At 36.9% G+C, this 12,868-nt stretch overlaps 1 protein-coding gene across 1 annotated transcript; it reads right to left on the bottom strand.

The window, feature by feature from the left end:
• Positions 1 to 495: 495 nt before the first annotated feature.
• LOC113724044 (ABC transporter G family member 1-like) lies at positions 496 to 4,643 on the bottom strand. Its single transcript, XM_072075265.1, has 8 exons — positions 4,224 to 4,643; positions 3,651 to 3,730; positions 2,397 to 2,861; positions 2,220 to 2,306; positions 2,002 to 2,127; positions 1,594 to 1,788; positions 1,402 to 1,488; positions 496 to 1,318 (listed from the first exon to the last, which is right to left on the bottom strand). Exons 1-8 carry the CDS (start codon positions 4,573 to 4,575, stop codon positions 683 to 685), a joined length of 2,028 nt encoding a protein of 675 aa, XP_071931366.1. The 5' UTR covers positions 4,576 to 4,643; the 3' UTR covers positions 496 to 682.
• Positions 4,644 to 12,868: the final 8,225 nt, after the last annotated feature.

The following is a 12,868-nucleotide window of genomic DNA, read 5'->3' as shown; positions in this document are numbered from 1 at the left end:
TAGTTCATTGGTGATGCAGAAAGAAATATAATAATATCATGATTTGGCCTTCTCAAATCAATTGATGGCTATTTAACTGCAATAAGTGTAAAAAATATATATATATAAAAAGGATTTATAGCTTAATCACAGCCAAATTTGACAGGACAGCTGGGTTAGAGGAACGCTTCTGAATTCATTTTCTTCCTTGGTTTGAATGTGAGGTTATGAGGATGGTCTTTTCATGGATCCAAATGGCATTCTGGTATTCTAAATAATGCCGTTTAAGCTTGACTAATGAAAAACAAACAAACATATGAGTTTTTAAGTTCGGAAAGATCAAAGTGACAATCATGGCTTATAAATGAGTTGGCCTCTACTGCATTATTCCCTGCCTGCTATCATGTTCTTTTTTTTTGGGCTGTTGCAGATGTCCTATCTGAACGGAGAAGGTATTTTTTGTAAGTTTCTGTCGCGAGTTTTCTCCCAAATTCGTCGGTTTACTAGTAAGCCGGCTAAAACTTTAATTTCATCATTGCATGATGTACTATACCATTAATGTTAGGCCAATAATGCAAGGACGTATTACAGAGACTAACGAGTCTGAAAAAGAACTTTACATTTCTAGTCAGAGAGAGATTCTTATTCCTCTTGGCCCCTGAACCATGGCTGGCTCACGATTCACAAATCACTCTACTCTTTGCTATAAGAAAAGCCCCACGTAAAAACGTTTGACCAAGGGTTTAATCCTTTCTCCAACTTTGATTATCCCGAAGAATAAGAGTCTGTATAAGATCACCATTAGAAACAAGACTGCCAGATCAATCCACTTGGAGTAGCCCATCTCAACTTGCCATGTATGTCTCAATATAGTTTCACCATCAATCGAAGAAGATCCCCCCTTCATCAGCTCATTACTTGGAAATTTCAGCCCTTCAAACTCGTTCTTGTACAGGCCTTGATATGCGTACCTATGGAAGGAAGTGTAGTATATTGGATATTTCCAAAATATACTTGGGAGATCATGTGGTAAACGAAAGAAACCGCCGCTCAACATCATTACACCTTGAGTGCCAGCACCAATGATCAGTCCCATGAGAAAATTTGGTACCAAACTTGCTACGATCATCATAAGGCCTTCAACCAACATAATAGAAGCAAAGAGTACCATAATGAAGTAGAGAAATCTTTCAGTTCCCCGCTGCAGTCCCACCAGATAATAAACAATCACTCCAGGAATAACAGCTATCAGGCATAAGAAGAGAACCGATGAAGCTGTGTTGCTAACAACAAATGCCGCAACCCCATAGTGCCCATTCAATCTTTCTCGTTGGAAAACCTGTGTACAATTAGTTGTCACGAAATTAATCAGGATGATTGCTATATGCTAGAAATCGATCGGAAGTTGAGTGCTCTGCTGACCTTTATTTCCTCCACAAATGATGGGAAACCTCCGATACTCATCAGAGTTAATAATGATGCTACAAACATGAGCATTGAGGCTCTGGCCTAAACAAAATCGTAACGAGCATTTCTAAGTAGAATATTGACGCATGAGGGGGAAAAAAATGAGGCAAACTGTAATTAAGTGCATAGATACAAGATTTGGCTTACATTAATGGAAGTGTAACTGTTTCCAACGTTGTAGAAGACGGTACCTAAGCCAAAAGCTAAAGTGATGTATATAGCAAGACGTAACCAGTAGTAGCCGAGGTCACGGTGCATATTCACAAATGACCTCTCTGTCAGGACAAGGCACTGAATAAAGAAGCTACCACGTCTCCTCTTCTTCTCCACCACTCCAATTTGCTATAATACATGAATTCAAATTTTGCATCTTAAAGGGGTGTGGGATGGGTAAGGTGGTACGGGAGGAGGGAGTGTAAGTGAGACGTCTCTCTCTCCCACTTATACAAAAAAAAAAAAAATTGCATTTTAAAGTATAACAAATGAAATAATGTACAAAGAGTTGTGTAAACTTTCAAATAATTTTGCTTCCTGCTTATTGCAAAAGAGCCTTACTTGTCCATTTATCTGTGCTACTTCTCTCAGGATCAGGTCATACGTATCAGATGATGTGTAAGATTCGACAAGCTTATCGATCACCTCCTTTGTGGTTGTCTTTCCATCAGCAGCTGATTCAATGTCCTAAACACGGTTGCGATGTTTACTGAAATAATAAGCTTGACATACAAAATACTAAAGAGTACTGCATAACCTAGAAAAGGGCTATTATTTACCTCATCGAAATCTGTGTTTATCATTCTCAGATAGTGATCTACTGGATTTTGTAGACCGGGGCTCAAAAAACCATTCCTTGCAAAAAACTAAATCGAAAAAAATTAGTCATCAGTGATAACTGTATTCTCTCGAATCAATGCAACCAACAACCAGCGTCCGCCATTAATCATACTCACCTGATTTACTGCAATGGAAGGTCCAAAATATATGGTCCTACCCAAGGAAAGGAGACAAAGGTTGTCAAGTAGCTTGCAGACTTCTGTACTAGGCTGATGCATTGATGCTACCACTGTCATCCCATATTCCTTGGCAAGTTCAGCAATTCGATTCATGACATAGTATGAAGCAGCGCTATCTAGTCCACTTGTAGGCTCATCCAGAAAAAGAAGCTTCGGTCGCGTTAAAATTTCAATGCAAATGCTTACTCTCTTTTGCTGCCCACCGCTGAGACCTTTGCTTCCCCAGCCTCCAATTCTGGTGTCAATGCAGCTCTGCAATCCCATTTCTCTGATCGTCCTGTCTGCTCTGTCTATTTTCTCTGCCTTTGACATAGTGTTGGGCAGCTGGAGCTGAGCAGAGTAGTATACAGCTTCTCTTGTGGTTAAAGTCCATGTCAAGATGTTGTCTTGAGTCACATAGGCCTTGAAAAAAGAATATATTGGGCTATAAATTTGGAGATCCCTTTTCTTCTTTTGTTTTTCAAACAGATTCACAAAAATGTTACTAAATTTCTTTATATTTCCATTATCATCATGGTTCGCCATCGCAGGTCGCGGTCGCATCGCGGTTTCGATTGTTCCACATCCGTCGCGACATATTGGTTGAATATCAGGTGATACGCATATTATAGCACATGAAAATTTTCAAAAATTTCGAAAAAATTACTAAAATTAGAAATTACCAAAAAAAAACACAATTTTAAAAAAATCCGAAGTCGACTTGGATATATCGGCCGATATCATGCATTACGGATTCGAATCGGCCAATATTGGCCGAGTCAGAGCGAGTTATTATGAATATGGTAATATCCGCGATTCGAAAATCAGTATCGTATCAGTCTCCTCTGTTCTGGTTACAATTCGGCCGATACGTATCTGTATCGGCCGATATTGCGAACCATGATTATCATCATGTCTTCCAAAATCTGAAGTGAGTGATTCAGTACTTTACGTGTTAGATAAGTGCCGTAGTGAAATAAATCATAGTTATTATACTTTATCGTTATGTTCATATGCCGAGTTGTTAACGCAAGAACGCATGTCTACGACAACAAAATCGACCAATCTGACGGGTCACAGGAAGGTATTTCAGACTTCAGCACGTATAAATCTGTTAACTGGTGTTGGTTAGAGTTTTTCTCATCATGCATCATTCCTGAACGCATTTGCTGCCGTGTTGAAAACATAGCGAAGGGTAGGTGTTGGTCATACCGATGTTCCATAAGCTAGCTGTTGCATTCGGCCGTTAACTAAAATTTCCCCCATCTGCTTTGATTTTGTGTCAAGCCTACCTGAAATAAGCATACCAGTATACAGGAGTGGAAAGAACTTAACTAGGGTTTTATGCCACAAAATCCTATAATATATTAGTTAAGCGTTAAAAGTAAATGTGAAAGGTTTTTGACGCCTTGCAGCTGGTATTAAGATAAGCTGAGAATGCGTAATGATCCAAAAGAACATGAAAGGTGAGTGTAAAATTATAGTTGTCCAAGTGCATAAAAGAGATGGCTTCCAACACAGTTGTATTATTAAAAATGTTCTTTTAGGTATGAAACAGTAACTAAAAGTGGCAAAGTTCGGTTTGGTTGGTTGTATAAGGGCCATGCATTGAATGTCGTTTAGATTTCTAGAATAGGTAAACTTTCGAAGCAAGCAGTTGGTAAAATGTTTTTTTAATAAGATTTTACTGTTCCAAGAAGTGTGGAGCAATAGTTTGAGATAACAAGGAAACATTTTAATTCTTGCATGTAACTAAAGATCAAGAAAATTAAAGACTTGAAGCACCTGCTAAAGCATCAAGAAGTGTGGACTTGCCACAGCCAGAAGGACCCATAATGGCTAGAAGTTCACCAGGACGCGCATAGCCAGTGAGCCCCTGAAGGATCGCTTTACACCCCTTTTTACCATTAGGAACGCTAACCCACAAATCGTCCCACGTTAGAAACACACCTTTGCTATTTGAGTTGCATTCACCATAATCTGTACCAGTATTTTCCTCTCCATCTTCTTGATCTCCATCCACCTGATCTAATGGAATCTTGATTTCTGAAACATTGGTATGTGGCGAATTCATCAGCTCATCATCATAATCGTCGTGGCTAAGACGAGGTGGCGGTGTGAGATTTGGAGAAGCCATGCTCAAGTAGTTGCGGGAGCTAGCTAGGAATATTGGAGTTTTGGACCGGTTGAGGTCCTTGAGGATACATTATATAGTAGAGCGAACGGGCAAGAAGGTCACTAAATTATTAAATATGACACAGATCAGTCATAAATATGACACAGATCAGTCATAAAACTTTTTTTATGACCACAAATGTCACTAAACTGACAAAAGGGAGCCGTTGAGGTTATCTCCTCAAATTGTACTAGTAAAACAATTGATAAATCATTGAAATTCAATGACTTTTTTGGCCAAAATGACCTTTGGCGACCGATTGTTTTACCGATAGAATTTGACGAAATGACTTTGCTAGTCCCTTTTGCATGTTTAGTGACCTTTGTGGCCATAAAAAATGTTTAGTGCCTAACCTGTGTTTTCAAATTCGGACCGGACCGGCCGGTCCGACCGATTGAATCGGAAACCGGCCAAGTGTCCGGTCCGAGTTGGTCATCAGAACCGGGAGATTCAAGACCCGGTCAACTCCGGTCAAAAACCGGGTTTGCCCGGTACAAAACCGGAAAAACCGGTCCAACAGGAGCTTTTGTAAAAAAAGTTCAAACTTTTTTAATATTATGTTTTGGCCCCCTAAATTGTGAAAACTTATTAATATACCTCAAATATTTCATACTTTATAAATGTTGTCCTAAAATTTGATGTTATTTTTCAATTAAATCCATAATTTTAATTCTAAACTTGTTAATGTTTATTAAATAATATAAATTGTTACTTGATTGTTCTAATTTCTTTGTATTTTCTTGTTAAATATATTTGAAACATCAAATATATATGAATATACCTTTATTAATATCAATATGTTATTAGATATTTTATATACAATAATTTAATTTTTAAATAATTTTTATTTATGACGTCATCCGGTTCGACCCCTATCGACCCCCGGTCGAACCCATTGACCCCTGACCCCTGACCTCGACCGAGTCGATATCCGGTCCGGTTCTGAAAACATAGCCTAACCCATGCCATACTTATAATTTTATCCATGGAGTTTTATCCCAGCATATACCCCCCTGTAAGTGGTAACTTGGGCCAGGATTGAATTTACATTTGATTGAGATTATAACTTTTTGCACGAGTATATTTAATAGTCAGATAAAAAAAAAAAAAGATTGGTCATATCGTAACCATGAATAGTTTCAAATAGAATTGCAGTTTTGGTTCCTAAAATTTTGCAAATTGATTCTCAATTTTTGGACCAAAACAAATCTAGTCTCCAAAGTCTATGATTATACATAAATTTAAAACAATTAATGGAGATGGAATGATAACCAACGATCAACAGTAAATTGTCGTTAGAAAAAAAAGAAGTTTAATTAGAATTATTATTGTCCATTTAATACTATTTCATTCTAATTTCATCTTAATTCATGTTAGAACTCTTAATATCACTATTTAAAAATTAAAAGAATTATAACGATTCAAATCAAAACATTTGGGATCAAAAGTGCAGAGTCAAAGTTGTTGACTAGTGGCAGTTTGATATTATTGATTCTTAGTCATTGTTTCATATTCATTAGTTGTCCTAAATCTATTTAAAATCAAGAACTTTGGGGACCAGATTTGTTTTGGCCGAAACATTGAGAATCAATTTGACACACAGGCTAAACTAAACGTTGAGGACCAAGATTGTAATTCTCCTTAATTATTAGTTACCATTATAAATATTGAGACCCATTATTTTCACCTTTGGAAGTACAAACTCTTGAAGTTTTACATTTTCAACATAATTAATCTTTAAGAATCTTGCACGAAACATAATATGAATCTCTGACATTTAAGATGAAGTAATCTTGCACGAAACTCGTCTCACTAGGAATAAATGAACGATGACCCATTTTTTCTCGGGAAAGCCAACTAAGCAGTAATGAAAACGAAAAAAATCATCACGTTCAGAAGCATCCATAAGCATTAAGCAGCCACCAATAAGCATTAAGCAGCCACGATTGGGATAAGAAAACAACTTTCCTAACCAATGAATTAAAGACTTCCACAGGTCTATCACCTCACTGGCTATTATAAAAAAAAAATCTCTGGTTCTTGTCCAAATGAGTTTGCATGGTCTTTTCAAGGGAAAATGAAACTCAGATTATGCAATGAATATGTCTTGCTGGGATGGGTAGGAGTCCTAGCCAGGAAGATGTAACTCAGTTCGTGGTCCTGCAAATGCTTCGTCATTGGATGGATCCATCTTCAAAAACGACCCTAGTTTCACTTCGATTTCAGTACATCAAATCGCATTAAACAGCCCTTGGAAACGGCGATAGCTTCACAGCTCCATCGTTTTCCTCATTAACTAGCTATTTGGTACGCGTGAATATTTGATGATTAATGTTGAGAGATATCCTTTGTAGCTAGCAAGGTTAGTTCTGTTCAATTTCTGTCCAGTTGAAAAAGATCAGTACTTTTTCATTATGTGGTAGTGAGATATCCAGAACCTGCTACATTTGTTAAATCTGCAAGTTCATATATAGGCTTCAATGACAGATAAGGTTTCCAGAAATCAACATATTTGCGCCCCTTCAAAACACACACACAATTAATGTCGTTGGTCATATGCCCCCGGGGCAAAGGTTAAATAATATTCACCTCAAATAATTTTAATTGAGTAAATCTTATATACACTGATAATGTATACGCTATCACCGTTTGATTCACGACATGTGTGTAAAAGTTGAATTTCAAATTCAAATTTTATAGAGTTGTCATTCATTTAACGCTGACAGTGTATACACTGTCAGTGTAGGAAAGATTAATCGTAATTAATAAGGTCTTGTGTTTCTTCCAAAATGAAGCCACAACACAATCATTTATATACAGTATCGTATGTTGAAGTGTTCCCAGTTAAACTCCTGATGCTGAACTTGCACGAGTTGTAGACAATCTTTTGAAAACAGACTTTCTCCACGTTGGTGTTTGTCATTGCATTCGGTGGCAACCTTAGCATCAAATTAATTGAAATCTGATAGGGTTGTTCGCCTCCTTGACACTGTTTCTAATCTAACAGCACAAATGAACGAAAATACAAATTTTTCTTTACATGGTCCATGCCTGCATTAAAGAGCCTCTCCAATGTCCATGCCAATTTCCAGGTAATAAAGCTCCTCACTTTAATTTGTTTTTTGGTTAACACAAGAATTAAAACCATTTATGGGTTTCAGTTTACGAATTTGTAATTCCTTTAAATACCATAAACAAATATTAGAATGTCAATAGATTGTGATCGAATATGTTCTACAATAAATAAACGTATCATCAACAATGGCAGTTTTTATATTGATTAAACTTCATGAAGAATTAGTTTTTAGGCCATACTACCCTGAATTCACGGCTCTTTTAGCTTTTCATTTTTATGTTTTTCTCAAAAACCTCGCCATTTTCAATTCACAACTCTTTTTGGGAGCTTTTTTTTTTTCTTAGATTTTTTAGCTGAGTTTTAAAAGTAAGAAGAGAAATGAAAGAAATTAAGGTTAAATTTGATGTTCAATTATAGTTGATGGATATATTTAAGGTTATGCACGAAGAATCCTCAATGATTCTTCAGTTTTTTGATGTATGATCAACTCTAAAGAAAAATAAAATAAAAGATGTAGGGGTTCATATAAGTAAGAGCAGTAGTTATATTATGATGCATTGTCTTTTGCTTTCCAGTATTCTTTTCATCAACATTGGATGCTTAGTTCTAATTCATTAGCTAGCTGGTAAAGAGGGCAAATTTTTGGATTATTTGCTGTAAAGCATATTTGTATTGATTTTGATTGGAAATGTACTGTTCAAACTGCTGCAGGATCTATCTGTAGAGAAATCCATACAAACGCGTTGCAACAAACAAGTCAAAATTGTGCCCTATCCGTTAGGCTTCAGAGTTCATCGTTTTCATGAAATTTCCCTATGTCATTGGTGTAGAATCAGATGAGGTGAATGCTGAGGTTGTCAGAGGAAGATAGTAGGAATCTGATGGACATTCAGGAGATACACAAGGAAGCAAAAGAGAGGGAATTTGGGAGTGCATTCCAGCCACCAACGTTGTTGTTCGAGGATGTGATCAAAGTGTTTTCTACCCTACAAGCGCCTGCGAGTACAATTTCCGGCATTGTATTAGGTTCTGTTGTGTGCAATTGTAAACAGAAATTCTGTTGTCGCTCTGATATGTTGAAGTAGAGTCTACCCTTTGATGAATAATGTTTGTTAAGAATTGATAAATGGTTCAACATTAGGACAACTACTTTTTAAGATTTTAGATTGCTTTAGTAAAATTTTGCAGGCAACGGTTCTTATCAGCTGCTGATTTTCTTGTACCTATGCTTTGGTTTTAAATAGCACAGTTAACTACCAACTTTGCAGTTTAGCAAGATTGAGCATTTGTTAATGTTGGAATTAATACTCCAAAAAGTTTACAGAGTTGCTTGAACGTCACTTTAACACCTTCTTTCTTCACAGCTAAGTTCTTGACTAAAACTTACGCTCTATGCAAGAATCTTCTTTGCATCGGTTGTGCTTGAACAGCTTCAATACCAATTTTTTCACCCAAAAAAAAAAAAAAAAGAAAATTCACCAAACACTGCTCTTCTACCTACAACACTACTTTAGTCCTTGACTCCTTGTCAATGTCCAATTCAAAGTTGACTGGTGCTCAATATGCATGTCTACACTCCCGAGCCTTTTCCAATGATCTTGTACTTCTCACTTTGCCAGGAGATTGTTAATGCATTCTACTCCACAAGGGATAGGAAAAGGGCCTCCAATAGCTTGTGAATTGCCCTCAAAAGGAAAGAGATGATACAAATTGTTCTCTTTGGAAGGGAAGGATATAATTGAGATTCGAAGGGACTCGAAAATAGGTGTTGTGTAACAATCGGTCCATTATTGATGCCAAAAGGGTTGTTCTGAAAGTGAGTTTCTTCATCCCGAGGCAGCCGTTTGATGTTATGCACAATAAATGGATGCTCAAGAAGCATATCAACGGTCCATCTATAGTTAGGATTTGTAATTAATGAAGCATCTCTTCAGAAAATCTTTTCCAATTTCAGAAATAATTTCAGACGGCCCTAGCACCATCTCAACCAATAAATCCCACGTATCCTCATCACTCCAAGTTAGCCGGCCGGTCATCATCCCATGTGTACCATGAGAAAGACCTTTAAGCAGCATAAAATGGTAAAGGGCTGGCATGGCAATCAGGTATAATATTGCCTGCGTTACCATAAGCAGTAATGAAGTCATCAAGGGTACCACCAGGAGCATACTCCATCAACATGTTGTAAACTATTTTATTGTTTTCGATGCTAGCATCATCTGCAAAAAAATTGAACCACATAGGGATTACTTCCTAGTTCTTTCAAGAACTTGGCTTCCATTAGTACTGACTTTGAGTGTTCAATGTCGGCACTTTTCACCGCTGCAAACGAGGCCGACAGGAAGAGAGAATCAGCTTCCCCAGCCAAGTAAACAGTGCCGTAGGATCCGGTCCTGGTCTTTTATACTTCTTCCACCGAGTAGTAGCTTCCAATAAACTTGTCATCTTCTTGACCTTCTTGAAGAATTTGTCACTGATTAAGATTATCGGTTTCAGCATATGATAGTAGTGTAGGGATTAACCCAAAGAAAACAAACCGCAGGGAAGGTTTTGTATTCTGGGATCAGATAAAAAACAAACTGCTTGAAATGGATTTGTAAGCCATTGGAATGGTTTAATTTCTAATCCACTGGAATGATTAATTTGTAAGCAAGTAAATATTCTTCAGAAATTCTGTCTTGCATGCGATTTACGAACTGGAGCACTGGAGTCTTCTTAGAGTAATTAATCCTAGTTGAGGTCGGAGAAGCGAATGTGTTGGATGCTGCATTGGTTGCCTATATTGAAAAGGAAAAGGAACGACATCAAGGGTCTGTTTGGTTGGAAGTAAAATGTTTTCCTTGGGAAAATATTTTTCGTGGAAGTAATTTTCTATGAAAATCATTTCCCTTTCATCATTTTCAGGTGTTTGGTTAGCTTATTGAAAATATTTTCTTACTTCATTTTTCTGGTGTTTGTTTAACTTTTGAAATATTTTCACTTTTATCTCTATTTTTACTTTCTACACATTATAACTACATACTTCTTCCCATACAAAATAAGAAAATTTATCTCATTATTTAACTTTAAAAAATCTTGGAGAAATGTATATATGAATAAAAAATATCTCCTTAAGCAATAAATAAATTGCTGGCCATTTAGTGTCAAATATCAATCACATGCAATGCTTATTGTAACATATATCTTGCACTCTCACTGCTGAAAGTTTCTCTAGAAAAGAATGTCCCTATTATACATAATTAATTATTAGCATAGGATGAGTAGGATGGGGTTTTTTTTTATTTTGAATATGCTAGGGGGAGGGTTGAGTTGGGTGGTACGAGGGAGGGAGGGAGTGTAAGGAAGAGGTCTTGTGTTCGAGTCCTCCTGTTTACACTAAAAAAAAAAAAAAGAACATACTACAAGATGTTTTCAATAAGTTTGGAACATACTAAAAAAAAAGAACATAGTATAAGATGTTTTCAATAAATTTGGAACATACTACAGGCGGGATGCATGCATTTCGGAAAACAACTTCAGTAAGTTTGAAAGGGAAGTTGTTTTCCATAAGATGAGTGAAAATATTTTACATAAGAAAATATTTTCAGTAACTTTTGTGCAACCAAACACGGGAAATTAGGAAAATATTTTCCTGGAAAACATTTTCACCCGAAACAAACAGACCCCAAAAAGAAAAAGGAAAGACTAGTACATTGTTAAGTTGTAATGCGTCGTTCTTTAATATTTCATCGTCGGTTCATTGGGTTGTATGAGAAGCTAACATAGGACTGTAAAGTTAACTGTTAGTTTTAGTGTTATCTAAAAAGAAGAATAAATGTGTGTTGATTATTGAGCAACTATTTAATTAGTCGATCGTAGGATTGACCAAGTATTGATTTATCATGGACATGCAGTATTCTAAAGAACGGATATTTTTCACTTTTCTTCAACAGAGATTTGGAAGGCAAAGATAGCCCCGTTTGGATAGTAAATTTTTATGTTTGTATAAAATTTTTCTATAATTTACTAGAATTTATAGGAAATTTTTTGTATGGTTGGGTGTTTAAGAAATGTGTAAATTTTTTTTTTTTCGCCTTCTTTTCTCCCTCAATCCTTCCTTCCCAGTGCCACCTATGGTTCAAAGTTGCGGTCGCGGTCACGGTCACGGCCCGGAACGTTTCACATCGGTCTCGACATATCAGTTGCGGTCTCGGTGAGACGCAAATTTTAAAGTATTTAATATTCTAAAAATTGTTAATAATATAAAAAAAAAGTATGCTAAACAAAAATAATAAAAAATAGCAAAAAAAATGGCCGAGTCAATCCGTCACAGTGTAACTCGGCCGATTTCTTGTCTTGATTCGGAATAACTCGAAGTGATTCGGTGTGACTCGGCCGAGTCAATCCGTCGCGGTGACGTCTCAACCGATTTCTCGGCGAGTCAAATATCTCGGTATCGTTTCATCACGGTATCGTATCGGTAGGGGTCGAGACGGTGACGACTCGGCCGAGACTTCGAACCATGGTGCCACCACAATACTCCTACCACCACTGGCCATTGCCACCATCACCCTTGTCACTGTCGCCACCTCTATCTCCATTTTTTTCCCTGCAACAGAAGATCCATTGTATGTTATTCACTTTCCTTCTCCTCTCCTCTCCTCTTGCTTCCCCTTTGTCCTCTCCTCTCCTCTCTCCCTTGTCCTTCTTTTCTCTCCTTCTCTTTCTCTCCTCTTTCCCGTCACTTCCTCCTCTTTCACTGAGCCATTTCTCTGTTATTCGTGTGATTAGACCCCCTCTCCTACTGGTCACGTGACTAGAGCCACAGAAGAAAGTGGGTAGCGAGGGAAGGGGAAGAGGGAGGAAGGAGAAGGAAAGAGGGAGGAAGAGAGGTAGGAGGAGAAAAGAAAGAAAGTAAAAAATAATAATAATAAAGGGGCATTGATGGGCTAAGGTGTGGAGAAAAAGAAGAAAAAAAGGAAAGAAGGAAATTTTTTTTTGTATATTTTTAAGTATTTTGAAATGTATATTTTTTAAAATTTTGTGGAATTTTTTGATGTTCCTATAACTAATAAACAAAGCTTTTAAAAAACTTGTAAAAGAAAAAATACCTAAAAAATTTAGGTGCTAAGCAGGTCCAAAGTTTTGTTCTTTATCTATAAGGGTGCGTTTGGTTCCCTATGGAATTGGGGTTTAGAA

Source organism: Coffea arabica, chromosome 2c (assembly GCF_036785885.1).
Source record: "Coffea arabica cultivar ET-39 chromosome 2c, Coffea Arabica ET-39 HiFi, whole genome shotgun sequence".
Classification (NCBI taxonomy): domain Eukaryota; kingdom Viridiplantae; phylum Streptophyta; class Magnoliopsida; order Gentianales; family Rubiaceae; genus Coffea; species Coffea arabica.
Note: the sequence above shows the minus strand (reverse complement) of the source record. Positions and strands in the feature narration are given on the sequence as shown.